The following is a 14,541-nucleotide window of genomic DNA, read 5'->3' as shown; positions in this document are numbered from 1 at the left end:
AACAGACAGAAAGCAGCAAAAGGCAAAGGACCTGATTCTTAGTTACACTAAGATCTCATTACACCATTCTGGCAGTGTAAAGGACCTCGGAAAGCTCTAGAAATTACTCCCTGAGAATATCCTTGGCACAAGGGCATCCATGGTCAATGGAGAAATGGTGTCAGAGCTGTATGCCAGCCCTGCTTCCACCCCTAATGTATGGGGTACGCTGAGGGCAGGATGGAGGAAGAAGTAGGTGAGCCGAGGGCAGGAGGGTGTTGTGGATCAAGTGCCTCATGCTACAGCAATTTCTGACTTTTTAAGAATTCATAGGGGGCCCTGAGAAGCAGAATTGAAATTTAAGTCAGCTCTGACGTTGCTCTAATTTACACAGAGGGCCGGCAGGGTGAAAGAAGTGACTCAGTTGAAGTGTTTATTCCTACAAATGCATATGAGACTTTCTTCATTTAAAAGATGCAAATACGGTTAAGTGAACTCATGCAATATTGGAGACTGCCAGTAGAGGGTGCCACAGTTTCTACATAAGGATTAAGTTAAGAGAAGGCTCATCTAGGAAAGATTAGGACTGGGGTCGGCAACCTTCAGCACATGGCCCGTCAAGGTAATCCACTGGAGGGCCGTGAGACATTTTGTTTATGTTGACTGTCCGCAGGCACAGCCCCCCACAGTCCCCAGTGGCTGCAGTTTGCCATTCCCAGCCAATGGGACCTGTGGGAAGCAGCAGCCAGTACATCCCTGTGGCCCGCACCACTTCCCACAGCTCCCATTGGTCAGGAACAGTGAACCGCGGTCACTGGGAGGTGTGTGGGGACCTGCCTGCAGATGGTCAACGTAAACAAAATGTCTCGCTGATGGGCTGCATGCCGAAGGTTGCCAATCCCTGGATTAGAATAAAATATTAGGGTATTTCTACACACAGTTTTTGCTCCAGCTTACTAAATTGGTAAACAACCCAATGCAGTCATCCTCTTCTTTCAGATGGCAGTTGAAAAGCAATTGGCTGGGAGTATAGTTGAATCTTGAGAGTCAAAAGCAACTCTGATGCTTTTGTGGATAGCTGGATGGGTCCCACACTGTACATGTGAATGGGATAGTTGTCCGTGGTGGGACACAATTTGTTGATTCTTTGATTTTCCATTCATGGAGGAGATAGTCACACCTTCCATGTGTTGTCTGAACGCAGCTGAGTGCAGCCCGCTGCCGATGGAGTTAAAGTGGCACGGCCCTACTGTGGATGCAGTTATACTGGTGTAAATGTGCTTATAAGGGTATAGCCTGTTATAAGCACCTTGATAGGGTATAACTGGGTCCACACAACAAAGGGGTTATACCAATTTGAGTAAAATGGTTTTCTCAGCATTCAATTGGTGCAAAAAACTACGCAGACCAACCCTGAGAGAGCTTGGCAAGAAGTAGCTGGCTTCTCCTGGCCTACAAGAACTACACTGTTTTGCTTTGGGAGTGGTCAAGAACAATACTGGAATAAAACACAATGTCCTGTAGCCTTTGGCACCAAAAGCCAGAATCTTGCGCCAGGCATCATGATGACTCCTCCACCTCTTGCTAAGGGCACATTTATTCTCCACCCTCCTCCCTCTCCACACTACACTTTGACCAGAATACTACACAAATGCCTAATTTCACACAAACATTATTCATGCAAAGACCCAGCAATATTTCCCTTTAAAGCTGTTTTCAGTACATTATTAGCCCGACAGTAACATGGCAAACCAAGAGATCTCCTCAAGCTTGTCTGTGGGCTGCTCTTTGGGATGTGGGTGGACGTGACTTCCCCAAACTCTTCCAGCAGTTGTTTCTGCGTGACATTTGGTAACAGTTCACACTATTCTTCATTTGCTAAGCAAGTCAGGAAATGGAGCCAAGTCCAATAGACAGAAAGCAGAACACAACCACAAAACAAAACAGTGACCTCCCAAAGAGTGGGAGAAAGAGATTCTTATATATGCTCTTGAGTAGCATATGCAAGGGAAATATGAGAAATTAAGAAAGGAAACAACAGACAGAGACATGAAAACCTGAAATAAGGGGACGGGGAGTGAAATTTTGTTATCCAGTGTGCGTCTTTTATTGCTGTTTTCTTGACACTTGACTGAGCCCTTGGGGAAATTCCCGCTGACAATGTCAAGACACTAAACACTGATCTGTTGCCCAACATCCCTTTTCTGCCCTCGTGGCTTCAAAAGAAGTTGTTTACATGAACATTATCTGGAACGTTGTCATTTTGATGTAAAATCCTACGTGGCAACTCTGAGAAGGGAACGCTGCAGATGCTTCACAGTTTACTTTTCTTTAAAATTATACACCTATCCAGTATACCAATAGGAAAGCGGTACTGAAGTATGAAATACCTACGGGTGTGCATTCAGCAGGTTATTGGGATAGGGAAATTCAGCAAATCTGTCTCACTGCCTCCAAAGCACAGAGGAATGGAGGGAAAAATCATCAAGCAATGAAACCCTGAAGAGTCACTAGTTAACCAAATCCCATTTCATCTGCACTCCGAGGGGCATGTTGGTGTGGTATTTGGAACAATAATGGGCAAGTAGTATTATTTACCCTGGGAGGGTGGAAACAAGTGGATCTAAATGAATGTTCAACAACGAGGGACAGTTCAAGGGGCAAATTAACCAGGGGTGATGACAGGTGACTGTGGGTGGCCAGCTACGCTTTGGCTAGACTAGAATTTAGATGCTAGCTCAGGTTTGCTAGCACAATCTGTACCTTCAGAATTTAGTCAAGAGAAAACAGTTCTACTTCTGCATTTGCTAAACTGATTGAGCTAAAGTCTAGCCTAAGCTCCTCCTTCTCTAAAGTTTTTCAACTTTCAGTTCATTAACACATTTGCAAAGACTAAACTGGACACTCCCCAAATGTTTGTTCCAGGCTACAAACATTTGTGGTTTACCCTAGGCTAAGCTAACATATACACTTCTTTCCCCAGGGCAGATGTGTCTTAAGGTTTTGTCTTCACTGCAGAAAGGTGCATTATTTACATCCCAGTGGAGAAAATGCATGGATTTTTTTTTTTTTTTTACTTCAGTGAAATGGAGCTAGGTATACCCTACAGCACAACCACCCAGGGTTGACCTCAGTTAGTTACTTGGAGATAAACACTACTGCACCTGGTCTCCATTAGGATTTTACAATGGCAAAGTCATCTTCAGATAAAAAACACACTTTTGCTGTAGTGATGACATACCCTAAGATGTTTGTTATAGTGTATACTAGGTCACCCTGCAGACGACTCTTTCATTACACCAGTCTTGGGGCTACAGATTCTGCTTCCCAACTCTTTGAGAAACAATCAGAACTCTTTTCTAAGTAATCAGATTAGAAGAAAAGGAATTTGTCAAGTTTGCTAACTTCCTGAAGATTGCCAATGCCAATCCCAAGACATGCTACCAAGTAGTCACTGAATCACACTGTTTCACTATCACAAAAAGAATTATGTGCCACTTCTAGTAAAAACGTTTTTTGTAAAAATCTGATTACAGGATTGAGAGAAGAAAATAGTTTAATAGCTGAAAAAAAGAAAGAAGGTAGGTGTGTTGTTTCCAATCCAAGGAGCTGGTTCAAGTTGAAAGGAGTTAAGTACTATTTGTGTTAGGTAGCACCTATGGCCCCTGAACAACACCCCACTGTATCAGATATGCATAAATATAGATGGCTTCTACTTCAAACAATTAACAGTAAGTCTGCTGGTCTTAACCTCATTCAGTAAATTTACTGTCATGTACAGTATCTGTCCTGCAAAATCTCAAAATTAGTCTTCAAGGGTGAAAATCACCAGTTGTGGAGTGACTACTCAGTGCCCTATACACTATATAAGTAGCTCATCATCATCATCATCTAACTCCAAAACCATAACCAAGACCTGATGTTATTTTATCTCAAACAGTACCTCAGGGGTGCAAGATGTTGACAGAGGGAACTGCATTAGACAGTATTCACGTGTTTGCCTAGGCTCTCTGCATTCATATTTGGGTCCTTCCTCAGCTTCCACTTGGTCATACTGTCACCAGTCTTTGCCACTCCAGCTCTTACTCAGTTTAGAGCATACCAGAGTTCTCCTTCTGCGTCAGTGCGTGACGGTAGTTGTTCTGAAGGAGCCAGGTTCTCCAGGATCATTAGCCTCTCTCACCATTTTGTAATTCTGTAGCCTTCCACTGTGGTATTTTGTGGTGAGGAATTTTCAGAGGCACAGCTCTTTCTGGGCGTCAGCCTCTTGGGTGATGGATTGTGTCCATACAATGAGTGTCTTGGAACATGCATCTGTTTTTGTCTCTCTTGTCTGCCTACTGAAAGCATTGAGCTCACTGATGGTGGTGCAATCACCGCAAGCCAGTTTCAAAGTCCTTGTGATGATCCCACAGGATTGACTGAAATCAGTATCAATTTTGTGTGCATGGCTCAAATGTGACCATAATGGTGTACAGAACTGCTCAAGTGAGTAACACACAGTAACACTGGTTGTTCAGAGTGTTTTGGGACCAGCTCCCTATTTTGTATTCTCAATTTTTTTGAAGTACACAGTTCCTGGAGTTCACTTTCCTTTTTCAACTTCTTAATGTGATCTTTGTATGTCAACATTCAGTCTAATGTGACCCCCAAGGTACAATGGATATTTATAATGCTCAAAGATTGTACCATCCCCGATATCTGGATTTTTCTCTTGGTCTGATGGTGTTTCAGAGGAAAGGCACACACTTGTATCTTGTATCAGAGGGGTAGCCGTGTTAGTCTGGATCTGTAAAAGCAGCAGAGGATCCTGTGGCACCTTATAGACTAACAGACGTTTTGGAGCATGAGCTTTCGTGGGTAAATACCCATGACATGCATCTGGCGAAGTTGGTATTCACCCACGAAAGCTCATGCTCCAAAACGTCTGTTAGTCTATAAGATGCCACAGGATCCTCTGCTGCTTTTACTTGTATCTTGGTAAAACTAACATTCAGGGACCTCGCACAATAGTATTCTTGACATATGCCCAGGGAGTCAGTTAAAATGTGCCTGATGTCGTCATATCTCTCCGATTGGGTGGCAATGCAAAGATCATCCGCATAAATAAATCTTTACGCACTGGGGAATTCCGGTTGGTAACTAGTGTAGACATTAAACAGCAAGGGTGCTAGAACTGAACTTTGGGGCAACACATTCTGCTGAGTTCGCCATTTACTTTTCTAATCATCCATCTCAACAGAGAAACATCAAATCTTGAGCAGAGAGGAGATGACCTGGACCATCTTATTATTGGTCTAAATTCTTGCCAATTTCAGAAGATGTGAACAATGGTTTACAGTGTCATAAGCAGCTGACAGACCTATAAAACACTACCTCTATTATTCTGCAGGCTTCAAAGCCATCTTCGATTTATTGAGTTAGGTTTACAACTTGGTCACAGTGTAAACATCCTGGGCAGAAATCAGCTTGGTCATCAAGCAGTTGCCCTTCAGCTAAACTATTCTAGTTATATTCATCAGCTCATATAGCTTGTAGGTTGAGCAAAATAAGGATACTGGTAATACAGTAAGGATACAGTAATCTTTGCATGGTTAACATCTTTACGTGGTCTGAGTAGTGCAACCACTTTGATATGTCTCCACAGTCTGGGTATCTGCACTATCTCCATACAAGAGAGTTAAAACAAGCAGGTAGATACTTCTGTGCTCTTGTGTCCTAGGTGTAGTAATAGTTCATTAGATGCACCGTAACATCCAGCTGCCTTTACACATTTCAGAGTTTTCATAGCTATCATGAGCTCCTCAGTATTGAGCTGCTCACTGTGGACTTTGCTTTCTGTGAGGAGTGAGTGAGGCTCCCACTTGATTTGTTTTGTTTCACGCTGTGCTTTGTGGGCTCGGTTCCCATTTAGGATGAGTTGGTGTGTCACTTGGTTGGAACAGACTGTGGCAATGTGCTTTGGTTGTTGTCCATCTGGGTTCAGCTTGTGAAGGGTGGTTCATGCTTTTTTATTATTGTGCCATAGGTTTGTTGTTTCAACCATCTACCTCCAGCAGTTGCATCACTCCTTTCTCATCTCTCTCACAAGCATTTCCCCAAGCCCAATGGTTTCTTCATCGAGTCGCCAATTCTGAATATCTTTTATCTTGTTGGTGGGTTTCTTCTGAAAGACCACACATATAATGTCCAAATCCCCTCGAGATGTTCTTTGGGCAATCTTCCACACCAGCAAGACAAATTCTCCAGAGTTCTTGTGTATCAGAGTACTAATACAGATGGATTCATCCAATTCAGAGGTAAAGTCTTACCAATCAGCCTTTGTGAGGTTGGATCTCGGCAGGTGCTTTGTTTTCCTGGGTTGTACTGCAGCCTCTATTGTGACTTGCACTGGTCTATGCCACGATCTTGGGATTGCTGCCATGACCTCCCTTCTGAAGTTACCTGCATTTTCAGAAGTGGCAAGAGCTAGAAATATCCCCTTGTCCCATCATGCACTTTGGAAGGAACATTAGTCTTGGGAGGTCATACAGCAGTCAGGTTGTTTGTTGCTGCCCACTTACCAACTTCTTCCCCACAGTTGTCATTGCTGGAGTGTCCCCAGATGGTCCAGTGACTGTTGGTCACCTATGAAAAGGCATGTTTCTTCTGTCAAGTGGAAGTTCACATGTAACAGAAACTACTACGATTTGGTCATGTTCAGCCATGATACTATGGTCTTTCACAAGTGTTCTTCATCAGCCTTTTATCACATGCAAGTATTGTACTGCCATAAATGTTGCATTCAGCATTCGTACCTATATGCATGCCAGGGATGTTTGGGGCTATTCTCTCTCTCTCTTGCAGGCATATGATGTCTGCTTCTGTACCAGGCAGAATGGCAGCCTTCTCTGCAGAGAATCCCTCCACCCAGGAACGGATGATTTTGAGTGTCATCTTTGGCTCAGGCCTTAGGAAGGGCCATTTATATGGATGTCTATGTCTTCTGTTCCAGTCTTGAGGTGTGTTTTCGGATTTGGTCTCCCCCATAATCAGTTGCAAAGGGAGATTAGCAGCTGCATTAAGGGCTCAAGTGATGGATAGGGCCTTATAGGGAGAATGCAGGTGAGGTGGGGTGAGGGGCGTGCACCAGGCCTTAACAATGGGTGGTACGAAGTTAAGCTCTTTTAAAAATCTGGGACTTAAGTGCCGAAATGGGACCTACTGGGTCCTGACATCTTTTCAAAGTCTGGTCCGACATTTCCCCTGTGTTAACTTATCTATCCCATCTCAGTTCATTAACACCCAGGTACCCACTGACGTAGGGCATCACCAAAAAAACATTTCAGTTGCCATGGCTTCTCAATTATTGTAACTCACCTGTTGTCCTTCTGCACAGTAATTTTGTCTCCTTCTGGTATTAGCTTCTTCTGCTCTGTCACGCCATAGCTTTCTCTGCATATCTATGTTAAAACAAAATAGATTGTTTTTCCATTCTGTGTGTCACCTTACAAGCTTGCAGAATGGGTGCAGGATTCTTTTACTCGCTCCAGGTAAACTGCGTAGCTACTGACACAAAGGGCGAGGGAAGGAGGCTGGAAAAACAGATACAACGAGTTAGAGAGAATAAAAAAAATACGCAGACACCCTTCTATACTTGCATCATTTTTCATACTCAACATTTGCTCTTAGATCATGATTTGCAATCAAGGCCAAATGCAAACCTGGAAGAGAACCAACTGCACGTTGAAAAACAAGAGATTGATAATCGCTAAAAATTATATTTAATCAATGCCAAGTGTATTGGCACCAACAAAGTCCCCTTTGAATAATGGCAATGCAGGATGCTCCATTAATAGATTACCAGACTATTTGATAAGTCAGATGTGCTACTTTTGTCTGTGTTCATAACAGAGCTAGAATGCCAGCAGTACATAGGCACTCCATACATATTTCTATTATTTTACAGTGTCTCATAGATAAAATATTATGGGCCAGATTTTTAGCCAGCCAGCACAAATGAGCCACAAAACAGATCTCCTTCAGACCATTTGGGGAAAATGATGAATCCATTTCAAGGCATCAGCACAGCAGTAAAGATGTCCTTTTGCCTGAAACCAGGCACAAAAGTGCTTGGGGGAAGTTATATAAGGTTATTTTAACTGTTCATTTTATAGGCGGATGCGATCAGTGCTATCGCCTCCTGACCTCACCCTGAACGGTAGCACAGACCTGTGTGTGGCTGTATTAGACCCAGAACCGGTTCGCTCTAGAGCCAAGATTTATAAGACAGCTTTGTTTTAAAAGCCCTCCCCTATCAAACAAGATGAAGTATAGCCTTCTAAGAGCACACTGAGGTGGGAAGGATTTCTTCACAATACTCAACCCAATACCTGGCCATATCAGCTCATATCAGAGCCCCTTGGGAAAGGAGCTTTCGTGTCTTCTTGCTAGTAACAGGTGTGCTCAGATGTTGGACTAATGCATTCATCTCCATCCCAGACACTCCTCTGTATAAAACAGGAAGGTGATAAGCACCTACTTGTAAAGTTAGGGCCTACCCAGAACATCCTGTTCCAGGTGAGACCATTTCAGCCTGATGCCTGCCAGCGTATTGTAACTTTGAAATAAGAGAGGTGCCTCTGGGCGCACGTCTTCAGACTGAGTGACCAGGCAAAGAAACCAGAGAGACTCTCGTGGACTTCCACCCCACTGCAGAGGCTATCGATTGCATTTACTGGCCGGGAGAAAATCTTTTGGAGTCTCACTATTTCAGTCTGCCAAAGCTAGTGTCCTAGTGATATAGTGCAGCATTTGGTTTCAAAGAAGGTCTGACACAATAGTAAAATATTATTCACTGTAAATGTTTGAAGTCGCAAAAGAAGTCTACACTGTTTACCAATAACAGAATGATAGAAGTGTGCAGGAGGTCAGACTAGATGATCATTATGGTCCCTTCTGACCTTAAAGTCTACGGGAAGCGGGGAAAAAAAGATGGGTATGGGGTAACATTTTCAAAAGCAACCAAGTGACTTTGGAGACTAAGTCCCATTTTCAAAAGGGACTTTGGAGCCTACATCTCACTGAAAGTGACTGAGACACAGGTTCCTAAGTGCCTAGGTCATTTCTGAAAATGGGAGTTGGGCACTTTTGAAAACTGTACCCCCTTAATCCACTTAGCAGAGCAGTCTTCTTGACCATATACACAAGAACAGTAGAATACCCGCAAGGAAGTTTAACACTTCTGCAATATACAGCATGTATTTTATGGGCATGTTTGGATGTAACCCACAGCACCCATGCATGTCTATGGACTCTGCAGACACCCACACAACAAATCACATCACTGAGAAATGGTATGAATTTGCCTTACTGTAAAGTTCAAGCAGAAGGTTTCTTCTACATCATTCCCAGGATAATCTAAAAGCTGCTGAAGACTCCTATGAGATAGGCAGGGGAGGGAGGAGAAGGAGACAAATCAGACATCAAAGAGGCAATACTGTCTGTGCTTTATGTTTAAAGGAAAAACCCCAGCAGTGAAAGTAAATAATGTAAGTCAGAGTAACAGGACAAGATAGAGAGAAATTCTGGGTTGCGTAAAGGAGCAAAATGACCTGCATTCCCATATACACGTATGCTTTGTTATACATAGAATAAATGCTGCACTACAAATTCTCAATCTAATCTGTGTCTGACAAGAACAAGGATCCTGTTTGGTGGCCCAGTACTTGGAAAAAGCATTCAATTTCTAGCTCTGAAGGATCACAAGATAGGTGTGAGGGCTGCAGAAGGGCAGGGCACATCCACAGCCCCCTTTTTTAAGAGTCCCATTGATGTCTCCCAAAACGTGGTTGCAGGACTCCTGTATCTTCCTGGCCCCTCGCTTTGACTCATCAATTCTTTTTTTAAACACTGTTCAACTCTGAACTAAAAAAAAAAAAAAAAAAAATCACATAGCAATCAATGTCAGATGATAATCAGACCAAGAATCTCATGTGACCGGAACCTTGCAACCTATCAGAGCTAGGAAAAAACAATGCTCGGGGAGTAACTCTTCAGTTTTCTTGTGTTCAGAAGCCATTCCTCCTGAACATTTGACTGCCTTTCTAGCCGGTTATCGTCACGGTTGCTCACAGTGGCTCCGACAGAAATCAGAGCCCCATCAGGCCAAGCAATGAACAGATGACAGAACTTGTATGGAGGAGAATTTACAGTCTTAACTGATAAGTCAGACCAAGGTTGGAAAAGGGAAACAGAGGCAGAGAGAGGCGATGTCACTTGTCCAAGGTCACCAAGCAGGTCATCAGCAGAGTGGGGACTAGAACCCAGATCTCTTGAACCCCCACCTACAGCCCACTACATGCCTACATGGCCGCTCAAAGCTCAAAAAGACAAGTAGCCTCCCCCATGACTCTGCTCCACTCTGGTCCAGATTCAGTCAGCCACTTATGCACGCGAGGGGGAACACTGATTTCAATGGGACCCCTCGGGTGCTTAGAATAAACATGTACTTAAGCACTTTGGTGGATCAGGGCCCCTAGAATGAACTACTTGATCAAGTCAGCAGGTGATTTATTTAACTAACATTAACCAGTTTAACATACGTTGTTCTCAGATGAACACCTTGTGGGGACTGGAAGGGGAAGAAGTCAGAGCAGCAGCCTAGATAGTCCTTCAGCATTATACCTTCCTTCTGTAGGGGACAGCTCCTTTAAGTCTTCCAAGCAGGGCTTCACATTCAATAACTTTTTGTACAAGGCCAACGGGAAATGGAGATCTACCACAGTGAAGTTGTATATAGCAAGTCCACATACTATGCCGATCAAGTGAAACCAGTTGTGCTCTACAAAACACTTCAAACACACAGAGAAGTCACAGTTAGAACAACATTCATTGTGCAGCTTCATGGAACGACAATGTATCTTCCCCCTGCAGATATACACATATTGCAGCATCACGATTTGGACTCAGACTTTCAGCCCCCAAGCAGCTCCCAGAGATGTGGGGCCTGTCTGAAAATGCAGTCCCTGCAGTTGGTTGCCTCAACGGAAGCTGAGCTCTTTTGAAAATCTAGCCTTCAACTGTGAGCGTCTCAGAGCCGAGACTGTGCTCCTAGACTGTTTGGACACCTTCCACCCAGTAAATGGTACTGTAAATCATTATTAATAATTTTATTGTTAATGAACTGGCCCCAGATATTCAAGAGGACAGATGTAAAAATATCACTTGTAGGCTCCAATCCTGTGAGCAGAACCCCCAGTCCACACAGAGCTCACGGCAGGACTGGAGCCTCAGCCGAATCACCACCTTAGATTGTTCCAGTCGAATTACTTTTAATCTATTATGCCTTTTGCACATCCCTCTAGTTGGATCCTAACAAAAGCAGAGCCAGGTTCCCAGGCCACATTTCCATTCCAAATACTGCAGGACAATGTTTCAATCCAAACAACAAAGCCTCTTTTCATTTAAAAGTCATGCATAACTGCACTGTTGTTCAGGAGCACACAAGTAGCTATTGCTGGATTTCACGTCCATCTTCATTGCTGTTTGGTTTGAGATTTGTGCGTCAGTGAAAATAGCGTTGCACATATTTTTTAAACTTTGCAACCATTTGAATGAGACGTTTTCATGTGTATACTACAATTATTCTTACCACCGTCTGATCTGCTATTTTCACAATGTTAATGTTAACAATTGCAGTGTAATGTTATTTGTGGGTTACAAAATGTAATGTGCTGTTTTCTCACTTGTAAAATTTCAAGTTTAAAAATAACACTGGTCTACAATTTTTGAGAAGTCGTTTGCTTCAGAGATAAAATGTGGTATTTATTATGTATTTTGATGTGCTGAATTCAAATATGACAATTAAAACAACTGATTGGCTACTGTTTCTAAGATATTTAAGTTTTTACATTTTATGTCTATCTATGTATGTGTGTAGATCGTAGAGTTTTAATCATAAATTGTAAACCTAGGTCTTTTCATGTGTTTATGGTTGCTTTACATGATAATATTTCACCTGTCCTGTTTATGTAACACTTTAAAATCAGCAAAAGGGTTATAAAATAAAATTTATTATGAAACAAAAGGCAAAAAACTATTATGTACATAGTTTAGTCCTATTCAGTGTCTACTCGGCGCTTCTTGGCTTGTCTCTTGTATTCATTAAATGGAGCATCTCTTGTCACTGTCCAGCAATAGTCTGCAAGCATTGATGGGCTCCATTTGCCCTGATAGCGTTTCTCCATTGTTGCAATGTCCTGGTGAAATCGCTCGCCGTGCTCGTCGCTCACTGCTCCGCAGTTCGTGGGAAAAAATCTAGATGAGTGTGCAAAAAATGTATCTTTAGTGACATGTTGCAACCAAGGCTTTTGTATGCCTTGAGGAGGTTTTCCACCAACAACCTGTAGTTGTCTGCCTTGTTGTTTTCCGAGAAAATTTATTGCCACTAACTGAAGGCTTTCCATGCCGTCTTTTCCTTGCCACGCAGTGCATGGTCAAATGCATCATCTCGAAGAAGTTCACGAATCTGAGGACCAACAAACACCTTCCTTTATCTTAGCTTCACTTAACCTTGGAATTTTCTACAGAGGCTTACTTGAAGGCTTGTGTGTTTTTGTCATGGCCTTGATAAAGTTCTTCATCAGACCCAGCTTGATGTGTAAGGGTGGTACAAAATCTTCCTTGATTCAACACAAGTGGTGGATGCTGAACACTTTTCCTCCCAGGCTCCAATGACTGTTCGGTGTGTGGCCAATCTTTCTTTGATGTGTGGAATCTCTTGCACGACTATCCCATTCGCAGAGAAAACAGCAGTACTTTGTGTATCCAGTCTGCAGACCAAGCAAGAGAGCAACAACCTTCAAATCGCCACAAAGCTGCCCTGATGTGGTCATAGTTATGCACCTCAAAAGTTGTTTCATGTTGTCATAGGTTTCCTTCTATGGAATGCATGACCAACTGGAATTGATGGCAAAACATTGCCATTATGCAGCAAAACAGCTTAAGACTTCGTCTTCGATGATCAATGAACAGTCTCCACTGATCTGGATTGTGACGATGTTGAGGGCTGCCATCACACCATCGATGCTGTTGCGCTACAAGATCACCTTCCACGAAGAAGAATGGGACAAGATCCTTTTGACGGTCACGGAACATGGAAACCCTATCACCACCTGCCAGGAGATTCCACTGCTGTAGTCTTGAGCCCAACAGCTAGACTAGAGCCAATCAACAATTTTAAGCATCATTTTTGTTCTCAGTGACCCAGCATTAGTAAAGTTTGACTACCTTTGTTTCAGAAGCATTTTGGCTGTAGAGCAGTGTAATCAGATTATTTTAAAGCACCACACATACTAGAACTACCCAACAATGCAATTGTCAATTTTGCGGTCAAGAAGAGAGAGTGAACCGTCTCTTGTATAATAATACCTGACAGTCATTCCACATCACTCAAAACACTGTTTGCAGAGGTAGGCAAGTCAGAGTAACTGTGCTATTTTAATGATTAGATCATGGCTCCGTGACACTGTACATTATTGTACAGTGATATTGTAGTGAATTGATTATGATCATGTGAAGAGCAGGGGATGCACAGAAATTTAAATTGGATTAGAAGTCTGATTTTGTACATCCCCAGTTTATAGCTGAGACGCCAAACTATGTAATCAAGCAATGAATACATCCCATCCAATTGCTAATTGATAAGTGTGGAGCATCCTGGAAAAAAAAACGAGAGGAAGCTGACTTTCTCTCACATAGCTTTTGTCATTAACTTCAATGTAGCACGTGTGTGCAAACAACGCACACAGGTCAGTGACTCACCGTATCTGAAAACCACAGCAGGTTCGATTCTGGATAGTAGGTGAACATTCCATAGATGGGATTCAGGAGTTCTTTTAGCAACAAGAGAAAGAATTCCTTTGTGACCCCTCCAGCATCAACAGCCTCCTCGCCATCAAAGATCACCTGCCGTGAAAACAGGTAACTGATCAGGATACCGATTGTGACTGTAGATTAGAGGCATCCGATTTAATCACAGGTCATGCAAATTAATAACTGTAGCATACAAAGCTGACTTCAACAGTGGGGGTATGTCTACACTATGGAATTATTCCGATTTTATATAAACCGGCTTTGTAAAACAGATTGTATAAAGTCGAGCGCACACGGCCACACTAAGCACATTAATTCAGTGGTGTGTGTCCATGTACTGAGACTAGCGTTGATTTCCGTAGCATTACACTGTGGGTAGCTATCCCGTAGCTATCCCATAGTTCCCGCAGTCTCCCCTGCCCATTGGAATTCTGGGTTGAGATCCCAATGCAAAAACAGTGTCGCAGGTGATTCTGAGTAAATGTCGTCACTCAATCCTTCCTCCGTGAAAGCAACGGCAGACAATCATTTCGCACCCTTTTTCCCTGGATTGCCCTGGCAGATGCCATAGCATGGCAACCATGGAGCCCGTTTTGCCTTTTGTCACTGTCACCGTATGTGTACTGGATGCTGCTGACAGAGGCGGTACTGCAGTGCTACACAGCAGCATTCATTTGCCTTTGCAAGGTAGCAGAGATGGTTACCATC

At 43.0% G+C, this 14,541-nt stretch overlaps 1 protein-coding gene across 1 annotated transcript in view; it reads right to left on the bottom strand.

Annotated features, from left to right (window-relative positions):
• The window catches only part of HERC3 (HECT and RLD domain containing E3 ubiquitin protein ligase 3), a 112,024-nt gene that overhangs the window by 21,945 nt on the left and 75,538 nt on the right, over window positions 1-14,541 (bottom strand). Inside the window, exons 19-22 of the mRNA XM_032767485.2 lie at window positions 13,783-13,926; window positions 10,645-10,811; window positions 9,332-9,398; window positions 7,339-7,421 (exon numbers count right to left, since the gene is read on the bottom strand). Coding sequence (XP_032623376.1) covers window positions 7,339-7,421; window positions 9,332-9,398; window positions 10,645-10,811; window positions 13,783-13,926 — 461 coding nt within the window. The remainder of the gene's footprint in view (window positions 1-7,338; window positions 7,422-9,331; window positions 9,399-10,644; window positions 10,812-13,782; window positions 13,927-14,541) is intronic.

This window comes from Chelonoidis abingdonii, chromosome 5 (assembly GCF_003597395.2).
Source record: "Chelonoidis abingdonii isolate Lonesome George chromosome 5, CheloAbing_2.0, whole genome shotgun sequence".
NCBI classification, from domain to species: domain Eukaryota; kingdom Metazoa; phylum Chordata; order Testudines; family Testudinidae; genus Chelonoidis; species Chelonoidis abingdonii.
Note: the sequence above shows the minus strand (reverse complement) of the source record. Positions and strands in the feature narration are given on the sequence as shown.